The sequence below is a fragment of the Pterocles gutturalis genome, unplaced genomic scaffold (assembly GCF_000699245.1).
Source record: "Pterocles gutturalis isolate BGI_N339 unplaced genomic scaffold, ASM69924v1 scaffold2763, whole genome shotgun sequence".
Lineage (NCBI taxonomy): Eukaryota > Metazoa > Chordata > Aves > Pterocliformes > Pteroclidae > Pterocles > Pterocles gutturalis.
Genome location: NW_010125216.1, coordinates 2128 through 13754, shown reverse-complemented (window position 1 = coordinate 13754; position 11627 = coordinate 2128). Strand labels below are relative to the sequence as shown.

The window sequence follows — 11627 nt, the reverse complement described above, 5'->3', positions numbered from 1 at the left end:
CGCCTCTCCTGACGGGGGCTGAGGGGAGGGCGTTTTCACGTTAAAAAAACCCCAGGGACGGAAGCTGCCCGCAGTGACTGGGTCTAGAAACGTGCTTTGCTGTGCTGTGCGAGACTTTCCCCAGTGAGGAACCGATTTCTCCTTGGCCAGGATCGACGACAACGATGGAGAGTTTCTCTTGATAGAAGCAGCTGATTTTCTCCCGAAGTGGCTAAATCCTGAGAACAGTGACAACAGGGTGAGTAAACCTTTTGTACCCATTGGCAGGTGGCTCACAATGGCATTTTACTTGGCAGTTTGGGTTTTCTCTTGCACCTCTATGTAGCCAAGTGGTCTGATGGCCACTGAAAACCCAGAGTGCTGTCTACCCTTTACTAGTGCAGAAACTTCTGGTCAGGGCTCAAGAGTTGTTTTAAGTAACAGCATATTTTTTTTCAGCACAGTCTGTTTTCATCCTGGTTTTAATGAGCTGCTTTGTGCTTGCTGTGGATGTTGAATGAGACTCTTAACCACTGGAAACCTCTGATACTTGGTTCTGGTCTGTGTGCTGTTGCAGAGTGCTATATAGAGTGAGTGTGTCCTGAGAAACTGCTGTAGGCATATCTGGAAATTGTTACAGATCTAAGTGGTTCTTCTAGAATTGTTGATGGAAGGAAGAAAGAGAAACCTCTGTTACTAATACGTTCTTACAATAATGGCAAAACATTCCCGTGGAGGCAACAGACCTGCCTGTTAGGCTGTGGGTGTGTGCTGTTCAGCCAGATCCAACTCTTGCACATAAATCATTGAGTTGTTCCATAATGCAGAGCTGACTAAACTTTTTAAAACTTGCTACTCATGGTGGCAAATGTGAAGGTAGTCATGCTGTCATGCTATTGAATGGTCTGTAAAATCAGTAAGTTTGGCCAGGTTTCCATTTCCTAGGTTATGGGAATGCAAGAAAAGCTTGGATAACATGGTAACTGTGGAATGTATTTGGCAGTGTAATCCAAACATACCATATTGCTCTCCTCAGGAGCACTCTCGGATCCACTTGAGCTTTCTAGCTCTGCTGTAGCCACTTGGATTTTTTTCCTATCATATGCTCAAGTGCTCAGGCTGAGGGTTTGCTGCCCTCAGCCTGGGGAATGCTCAAGGTTGCTGACTCTACAAGGAGACAGACTAAGTCTGGCATGCATTAATTAATTAACGGACGCCTTCACCTATAATCTGCTTCAAGATCACCTTGCTGCAGATGATTGCTGGTAGTTGTGTCACTCAGTTTCTTGGCAATGGATTTAAACTGAAATAACTTACTTTTTCATTAGCAAAGATTTGTTCAGTTGCCCTTAAAAATAAAAGGGGCAGAACACAACGCAAAAATTAATTGCAAACCTGTATGTGGACTATCAGTGTCATATTGTCCTTCTGTTTGAAGGAACGGACAGAGTGAGGGAGTTGATAATGTTACATTCAGTTCTTTTCTTATGATCAGGAACCAACAGAGGTCACATGTAGCACCTGAAGTAATGCTTTCTAGTCTCTGTCCTATTCTTCAGCAGTTAGGTTATGCTGTTGGATTCTCCTGAAGCAAATCTCTAGTTGAAGAGAAGGAAACAAGATACATTTGACCAAACTTATTGCAGTTAAAATAGGGGGTTTTATTTACTGTTTGGACCATGATCTCTGGCATCTGTATTTATCTTATCTCCCATTTTTTAAAAAAAACATCCCCCCGCCAAAAAAAAAAAACCCACACAGTTGTTTCTATGTTGTTTTTTCTGTTTGTACTTCAGTATTTTCTGTATTTAAACAAATACATTGATATATGAAATGAAATTTTGTATTGCTTAGTGTGCGACTGTTCTCATCGTGTCTGATGAGAATGTTACTGTCTGCCAGGTGTTTTTTTACAAAGGAGAACTGCACATCATTCCACAGCCAGAGACTCAGGAGCGGGAATGGAACCTCTCTGCTGCCAGTCCAACAATCTCGCAGGCATTAACGCTGTTATCCACTCATTCAGAGGAGTTCCTGGCTGCAGAACCCATTAGAACAGCAGTGTATAAACGCATCAGTGGGTATGTGGGTGTTTTCTTTTGGTCTTCTGCAACAGTAAGTTTTGATTCTGGGCTGTCTGGGGTACTTTTTTGCATTCAGTCATTTTCCTGTTAGATGTGATAAAGTAGCTTCCTTTTCAGAAACCACCAGCTAGAGGTTTTCCTGTGGCATTCTTCTGAAGAGGGGGACCAGTGTCCAGTAGGCTGTAGTGTTGTCTGGGGGCTCTGAAGCAACTCACTGCTTCAATGCCACACCTGACAATGTATTCTTCTTTCACATCCTTCTTGTACTGAAAAATCTGAAAGTTATGTGAGCCTGTAGGAGCCCTTTGGAGAGGGGGAAAGAGGATTGCGAACTAAAATGTAGAACCAGCATACTTTTCAGAGCCTCAGCTTGTCACCAGTGTGTTCAGCACTGTACTTTATTTTTTGCAAGGATTTGACACCATGAGCCAGATGACTTCTGCACTTGGTGCGGTCAAGGATGCTGTATAGTTGCATGTGTTAGGTTCACAGTGATTCGTTTTACCAATTTGGGGATTAAATTTTTATTAGCCATGTATATTTATATATATGCGTAGGTATAAACAGACATCCCAGTTGTTAGATTAGCTGAGTTTTAACTTTAGTTTAGAATAATCTTTGGCACTTGGCCCATAATATAGATTAATATTAAAGTGAAAATGGGAATGATAATTAAAAAGGAGTGATTTGGGCTTGCAGTACACTTCATAACACTATGTTGTTATTGTATGGCACAGGTATCCTGAAAAAATTCAGGCCTCATTTCACCGAGCCCACTGCTACCTTCCGGCAGGCATTGTGGCAGTGCTGAGGCAGCGTCCTTCGTTGGTGGCTGCAGCAGTCCAGGCCTTTTACCTGCGAGATCCAGCAGATTTACGAGCATGTCGCTCTTTTAAAACGTTTCCTCCAGACGAGTGTGTAATGACTGTAGTAAGTGACCCTTCTGATGCAGTTTGTCCCTTAAGCAGGTTCTGTGACTGATGGAGGTTCTGTGGTCAAGTGATTTAAATATGAGGATTTCATTTTTAAAATGGCATGTTTTCTGATTTATTTTTTATTTTGATGCTCGACATGAGTTCTTTATGTTAATATCTTTTCTGCCTTCAGATTGACAGGGCTAGGCTTTCAAATGGCTAATTGCAACTGTTTCTGAAATCAGAGGTTACTGCTAGTAGTTCCTCTGTTGAAATATTTGCGAAGTAAATTGGTCTAGTTCTGTGACAGGGCAGTCTGACAGCACTGCCAGCAAACATAAGGAGTTGTTCCTAACTACCCATAGGTGCTCATTCCAAGACTTTTCACCTTTTCAGCTGTGCTTACACAGCTTTGTGGATGCTATTTTATGAAGTACTTTATGAGTATTGTCCAAGCAGTGTTGTATCTGATATGTTTGCATTACAGAGTTATACCCCTGAACTCCTGAAAATAAGCTTGGGAGTCAAATTGTAGAATTCTAGACTGTTTTTGAAATGTCAGCTTTGGTTTCGGTAACTGAAAATAGCCCTTACGGTTTTCAAAATACGCCTTGTTGGCACGAATACAGAGGATTTTTAAAATGTATTTAGACTGAATGAAGTTCATGCTTATTTACAGATGTCAACTTGGAATATGTTTTGTAAGAACTGAAAAGCGACATACCTTAGGCAAATGTATCCAAGATGTGTTTTGAATACAATCTTGGGTGTTGTCTGTAATATGGGTGCTTTAAAACAAAATTTAGAGGAGGCTGGTGGAAAGTTGATGCCCATACACAACCCAGTCACACTGCAGTGAGTGTTTTGCTTTTGCTCTGGCTTTTTCAGGTTACTTTTACAAAGTGTTTATATGCACAACTGGTGCAGCAGAAGTTTGTTCCAGACAGACGTAGTGGATACACTCTGCCCCTTCCATCTCACCCTCAGTACAAAGCCTATGAACTGGGCATGAAACTGGTAATTATTTTTTATGCATTTTGTATTTAGTCTGTTTAGTTTGCTTACTTATAGGTGTCTGAGAAATAACTCTTTGCGTGTAAGTTTTCTGCTTGTACAGAAGAATGTGAGCAAATTCACAGTTACCATTTTTCTGGAAATACAATGTCATGGGAGTTTCCTTTTACAGAATAGACCACTCTTGTACTTCCACCCCTCTAGACTATCTTGACCAGAATTCACATGTTTGTATTACCATAGCCAGACTGGTATCAATCCCAGTTAATTTTCCCTTAAGCAATGTGGAAAGCCATAGAACCATAGAATGGTTAGGACTGAAGGGACCAAAAGATCATCTGGTTCCATCCCCCCTCACATGGGCCCCCCTCACACCTCCCACTAGCCCAGGTTGCTCAAAGCCTCATCCAGCCTGGCCTTAAACCCCTCCATTGATGGGGCATCCACAGCTTCTCTGGGCATCCTGTTCCACTGCCTCACCACCTGCACAGGAAAACATTTCTTCCTCATAGCTAATCTAGATCTACCCCGTTTCACCCTTAAACTGTCACCCCTTGTCCTATCCCTCCACCCGCTGATCAAGAGCCCCTCTGTCTCTCCTGTATCCCCCTTTCAGCACTGGAAAGGAGCCTTCTCTTCTCCAGGCTGAACAACCCCAGCTCTCTCAGCCTGTCCTCAGATGGGAGGTGTCCCAGCCTCTGACCATCTTTGTGTGGCCTCCTCTCAATTCAATCTCCACCCAGCCTGTATTTGTGCTTGGGGTTGCCCAGACCCACATGCAGGACCTTGCGCTTGGCCTTGTTGAACTCCATGAGGTTTGCATGGTCCCACTTCTCCAGCCTGTCCAGGTCCCTCTCTGGATGGCATCCCTTCCCTCCAGCATGTCCACCACACCACACAGCTTGGTGTTGTTGGCAAACTTGCTGAGGGTGCGCTCCATCCCACTGTCTGTGTGTCCAACAAAGATGTTAAACAACACCAATCCTGATACCGACCCATCTCAGTTTCCGTCTTGGGACAGATCTATTTTAGCCTCTGTCCAAAGCAGCGCATCCTGTCAAAGTTGCTGTTCGTTTCTTTTGTCCATGGAGAAGCTTCTGTGGACTAAATTTGCATTTCAGTTTAGAGCTCTGCCTAAGCGTGCATCAAAGCTACAGATGCCGTGCCTTAAGCACCAGAGCACCAGACCCTGTCCTGCACATCCAGTTTGGCACAAGGCACGTAGAGCTTGTTATGGTGCATTTCTGCTGCACAGAGTGATCTGGAACTTAAGCTGCGTATAGGTTGCCCCTATCTTGATTGTAGGCAACATCTGAGATGGGGGCGAGGGGGATTTGTCTGAAGGGAAGAAAGGACGCTGGGCACAGCATGCCCTGGCACCTTGTGGCAAGTGGAGATGTATAATCTTGAGTTTTCTCTTTTGAAATTTCCTCTCTGGAAACTTGCGTCTCAGTGCAGCAGGTCTGTATCCACAAAATGTGTAGGCCAGGCAAGTTTTCAGTTCAGCATAGATTCTACATACAGGTAAAGTCTTTATGCTTATCTGAGGAGTAATTTGTGCAGGTCTGTCTTCTAGTTTGCTTTGCAGTGACTTGCCCATGTAGACAAACTTTGCAAAGTCAAAATGATCCATTATTGCTGCACGAAGACAGTTTCCAACTTCCAGAGTGAGATGATGCTACCTGATGCATAATTGGATTTGGCACCTACTTCTCAAGTGGCAGCATCAGAAGCTCAATGATAGTGCGTTCTTTATGCAGTCGTTTAAAGGTGCACTTGAACTTGTTACATCTTGAGAACCTCTTGTTGTTGCATCTCCTACACAGGCTCATGGCTTTGAGATTTTGTGCTCCAAGTGCAGTAAAGTATCTCTTGATTCCAAGAGAAATGTTTTGAGCAGTCCCCTGTGGGAGAGATTCCTCTGCAGCCTGAAGGAAAAAAATTATTTCAAGGTGAAGTTGTGTGTGTATGTGTGTGCATGCATGCATCTGTCTTTCTTTTATTCATTCTGGGAAACACATCTTTTAGGTCTTGAACGTATGTAAGTAGTTACGACAGGGCTAGGAGTCTAATGCTACTCTCTATGGAAAGTGAATTAATATCTTTAAAGGAGTTATGTGCAGTTTGTTCCCCTTTGAAACTAGTTAATTTATGTTAGAAATTAGAAAGGAAAAAGGAGGATTTGCGGATTAGTTCCTTCATCTAAAGAAAGGGGAAGTAGACTTGAACAAAGGAAAGCCACAGTGTGGTTGCGTGTCAGTGTAACTGTTTTCACTGTTACACATTTCATTTGCATGCATCTAAAATTAAATATTCTTAATACATGAAAAAAGCCATTTTGAGCCCATGTAAGTGGGGTTTTTGTGTTGTGGGTTTGAGTGTTGTGTTTTTTTTTTAATGATGCCTTTTACTACTTACTTGAAGTTTGTGGGTTAGAAAATTAGATAACTCTATCAGCATGCTTAGGTTAATATCTTTTTTAAATATAGGAAAAGGGACATATTCTTACAGTATTGCAATGCTCCTTCTGTGGATAATGCCCAAACACCTACAGATTCATTCACAATTCCTGTGCAGTTGTAACCTGGGCATAGTAAATCCACCCTGTTGTGGCAATTGTAGTATTGTCTTTGATTTTTTTTTTTTTTTTTAGAGTACACCATATGATATGGCAGCACAAGACTTTAAGTCATATCTGAGTGTGATAACACCTTGTGCCTGTTACCTATATTCTGTTCCAAGTATACATGGCAAAGCAGTACTACTAGTTTTGATTTTCTCAGCACTAAATTTCAGACAAATAGTTGTCGTTATGAAGCCTGACTGTGAAAAGGAAGGGGAAGGAGAATTGTTTAGATTCATACTTGTGACTTGCATTAAATAGGGAGAAATGGAAGGATCTGCCAAGTACTTGGAGCTGTTGCGTATGGCAGAAGATTACTTCCAGCAATCTGTTACCAAGCCAGAAAGGTAAGAGCTACTTGAAATTGATGAGTAATCATACATAGTACCTACAAGTACTTTAACTAAGCTTTATTAACACTTGTTACAAAAAATCTGAACCCTTTTCTCTATCATACTTTTAACGTAGGTGCTGGGGCTAGGACATATTCATATTAATTCCTCTGGAATACTCTCTACTAGTAGAAGTTATTGCTTGAGTAACTATGTATCTTGTTTTGTAAAATACTACGGTATTCCAAGTAGGTTAAGAGGCTACTGAAAAGCATAATTTGGTTGGTTAGCTATCAAAAGTGTTTAAAAGCTTCATTGAAAAGCAATACCAGTGAATAATAAACATGGAGTAATCTGTTTCCTTTACTCAAGACAGGCAGCTGGCTGTAGATTTCTCCAAAAGATCAAATCCAAAAAAACAGATCATTACAAAAATATCTGAGGGTTTGCCAGCTCATAATATCTTGACTGTTAGTTGCTTGAAGTTGCAGTCTTTGCTGTTTGGGATCTGGCTATCCTAATGTTTACCAAGACAAAATAAATACAAAGAAGAAAGGAAACTTGAGAAATGGGCTTTGGAGCCATCAACAAGGAATTACATTAATTGACTGTGTCTTGTTTTGGCTAATATTATCTGTAGTATTCTGGTACTTCCCCAAAATCCACTTACCTTTTTGATGTATTTGCGCAGAAGGAATAATGAGGAATTTGAGTGAAAACCCGCATGTTTAGTGTGTGATGCCATTGGCATTGTAGTGTGAGTAAAAATCCATTTCAGTAAATAAGATTTTTTTCTTCTAGCTCTGTTGAAGTGAGGCCAGGTGATGAAATCTTGACATTGCTACAGACAACGACCATTGATTTGAAGGAATTGGAGAGAGAAGCAGGTTGTCTTCCTCCAGATGATGGTGAGCAGGAGGCAGGGGCGGCCTCTTGCTATCACAAATGATTATTTGTGGGGGGAGAGTGAACGTTCCCAGCACTGTACCAGTCTCTGTATCTACTTGTTTGTCTCCTGTCCTGTGACTGCGAGAGGTGTTGTGCATGGGCCATCACTGCAGATGGAGGAAACCAGTTCATTTGTATCAGCCACAGAGCTTGGGGCTCTGAATTGGCAAGCTGTGCAGTCCAGTTTCTGATACTGTGCAGTCCAGTTTCTGATACTGCTAGATCAGGAACACCATGCACACTTACACTGCATCAAGTACTTTGTGTCAACTGTCTAGCAGACAGAAAGTATTTTAACATTTTATAATAATAATCCAGTTCCAATACTGACAATACAGAGTTAATTACTATCTGGTCTACTCTGATGGCCAATATAAGACCAGCATAACCTTTATATAACAGGGTTTTTTTCACTCACTTGACAGAACAGTAGTTGTTGCCAGTGTGCAGTACAGGTCACATCTGTATTTCTGAATGATGCAGCAGCTCAGAAATCCAGCATTCGGTGTTAATGATCACAGTCGAAGGTTAGATTGGCTCTCCCTTTGTAGCGTAACCCTTTTCTTCCTTCATTGGATGGCAGGAGGATTATCTGTGACTAGAACAATATCTTCTAGTTTGAAGCTGCATATAAAGCAAAGTTTTAAAGTAGTAAAACAAAGTCTGAACTCTCTTCTCAGCCTCTCACTGCCCTATACCCTCTAACACAGGGTATCAGCAGGAGAACTTAATAGCACAAAAGTAAGCTACAAAATTATAGCAGTGCTCTTGGCCGTCTGGATTGGGACTTGTGGGCTAACAGACTTGTGCCGAATAACAAGTATGCCCTGTATTCTTTCAGATGACAGTTGGCTGGAGATTACACCGGATGATCTAGATCAGATGCTGAAGGAGGCAAGAAACGATTCCCTTCCTTCCTCAAATGAGGAAGCCCAGAAATATGACTTGGAAGCAGTTGCTAAAAGTATGAAGGCTTTTGTATCCAAAGTCTCAACGCATGAAGGAGCAGAAATGCCATGGTAGTAATATTTTTAAGTTTGGGTTTTGGTGTAGAATGTGTTTTCATTCTGCTGCAGCCCTTTGGTTCATTCAGTAATTCAGAGAATCAAAGTTGGAAAATGTTTGACCTACCAGAGGCTGAAACAAACCGGTGTTAGTAGTGGATATGTAGTTGCTTTTAAACCAACTTAGTGACTACTCTGATACTGGCGCAGGTAAAAATGCTGCAAGTTGTGCTGTTTTCCAGTGCTCTTACTTAGTTTGGTTTTGTGGTTTGTAAATGATTTTTAACCCTTTTAAGTTGAAGGCTTACTGTTGTTTGTTACTGTAGTTCTTAACACTGTGATTAAAATGCACATCGCCAGTTCATTTGTGCTGAAATTTTTCTACCATGAAGGACTAACTATTCAGGCTGCTAAGATGCTTCTGATAAGGCTGTGCAGAAATAAAAATGAAGCTTAAGTTGAGGGAATCTGTGAATTAAGACTGTTGATTTTGTTGTGGTACAGCAGTATTTAGATTTCCTGTAGGTTAGTGTTTTGAATATACTGGGCCTGTTTTTGCACTATTGAAGCACATACTATACACCTAGAAGCAGGAGAAAAGAATCACTGCGGATCCCTCTTGATTGTTCCCAACAGTGCAAGAAAAGTGTTAACTGAAGACACTTAACTATTTAGACAACAGCAGAATGCCACTAGATTAATTGTTGGGGTTAAGAAAGTGTGTGAGCGCTGTGTAGACAGGCCTTTGGTTTTTAAAAAACAAAGAGTGAGGGAGTAGCATATTGTCTGGGTTCTTTTTCATGGCTTTAACATTGAGAAAATAATGCTGTGTAAGCTGCATCAAACATATAAGGGTCTACTCAATTTATGCTCTTAACTGTTTGATCCTTTATAATAAATGTTAGCATCAATGTCTGAGTTATAAGGTAGGTTTTTTCAGTTATTTAGAAAACAAAAAAACAAAGGCTGAGAAAATGACAAACCACTGAGCCTTACGAGAGACCAGAAAGAAACCGTTAGTGTTCTTTTTAGGCAGGAGATGCCAGACTCTCAGGATTTTAAAACCTTGCCTGAGGTATAACACCACCACTTTGTTCCAAAAGGATTCAGGCATGCTTATTTTGGTTGCCTTCAGTACTATTTTTGTTTGACCATGACAAACAAAGTAGTTGGTTTTCTTTTCTCTTTCATGCCAGGAGGTCTGCTGCTTGCTGTCTCATTTTTAATTCATGCAGGCCTCAGACTTCTAAGTGCTTCCAAGACCATCAGTTCAAATGTCCGAACTTTAATCTAGGCTTGAGAGAAGTCAGTATGCGATATGGTTTATGTCTCTGTCAGGCTTATGCAAGCATAAAAGCTTTATTTATTTAAAAATATTTTTATCTTTCAGGTCATCTGATGAATCCCATGTTACCTTTGACGTAGATTCTTTTACAAAAGCGTTAGACGGGATTTTAGGTAAGATTGCTGCTTTGTTTCTTTTGGCAGAATATCTCATGGTTATTTGGCTTCCCTGGGTTTTCTCATCACCCATGGGCACTGCGCTGATCTGTTTGCTATCCTTACTGACACAAAATAATACATAGGGGCAGACTCAGAAGAGCTGGATTCCGATGATCTGGATGAAGAGGAGGAGTTTGACTTCTCAGATGAGGATGATGAAGACTTAGGTGCTGAGAATCAAAGGCAAGAGCAGAAGGTATCGCCTAATGAGCTTATAGGCAGTCTCAAGTCATATATGAATGAGATGGACCGTGAGCTGGCACATACCAGTGTTGGTAAAAGTTTCACCACCCAAAAGAAAGGGGTAAGTATGCCTTGGGTTCTACTTCATAGTGTAATAGTTTTGAGAGCTTTAGTAGGAAAGAGGAAATATACTAAAACTGGTCATTCTGAGTAATGTGATCAGAAACTTCTGTCTTCTGATCATGTGCTAACTAATTATTAAAAAAAATAATCCCACGTGCAAGCAAAATGTGTTGTGGTTGTAGATTACTCCCATAGGAAACTGAGCCAGGATTCGGTAACCCTCTCTATCCTTCTCTTGGAACTTAATCTGTATAATGGAAAGTGATGATTTTTAACCGGCATGAGCATCTGGTGACTAAATTCCTGTCTGTCAAGACAGTGTAGAACATACTGAACTTTGTTGGCGGCAGAACTGTTTCCTTGTTTCTTTTTGCTTGTGGTTTGTGTTTTTTTTTTTTTTTTTAACCCATTTATACTATCAATTTGATAAAACTTTCTCTTTTTACTTGCTGTAGGCAAGTTCTGTTAATGCAACCATGTCTCAAAATGCTGGCCCTGGTTCTGGAGCTGAAGATACCGAGCTGACCCCCGTTGATGTGGATATGAACCTAGTAGCTAACCTGCTTGAATCCTATAGCGCTCAGTCTGGACTGGCAGGACCCACCTCTAACATTTTGCAGAGCATGGGAGTGTATTTACCTGAAAACGCAGATCATATTGGCTCTAATGAGGGAGCAACAGAATAAAAGACTGTCTTAATTTAGCAGACGTGGCTGATTGAGAAATGAAGCACAGAAAGACTAGCAGTATTTGGAAGAAGAGACAAAAGTTTTTAATTTTTAAAGCATTTTATGCACTGGTTACATGTGATTTTGCAGATGCAAAGTGAAGTTACCTGCAAAAGCCATCTGGATACTGTCTTGGATAGAAATTGGATTTTTCTGTGCTAACATGTTTCCAGAAAACTGAGAAGTGATATT

At 41.0% G+C, this 11627-nt stretch overlaps 1 protein-coding gene across 1 annotated transcript; it reads left to right on the top strand.

Moving 5' to 3' along the window:
- Positions 1 to 128: 128 nt before the first annotated feature.
- On the top strand, positions 129 to 11393 carry ECD (ecdysoneless homolog (Drosophila); the record flags this gene model as incomplete). The annotated part of the gene is made up of 11 exons (XM_010078464.1): positions 129 to 238; positions 1882 to 2060; positions 2801 to 2993; positions 3866 to 3994; positions 5818 to 5943; positions 6876 to 6961; positions 7748 to 7854; positions 8736 to 8913; positions 10289 to 10356; positions 10485 to 10705; positions 11163 to 11393. Coding segments are annotated over 11 exons (1628 nt in total), but the record flags the coding sequence as incomplete, so codon positions are not given.
- Between the last annotated feature and the right edge of the window lie 234 nt (positions 11394 to 11627).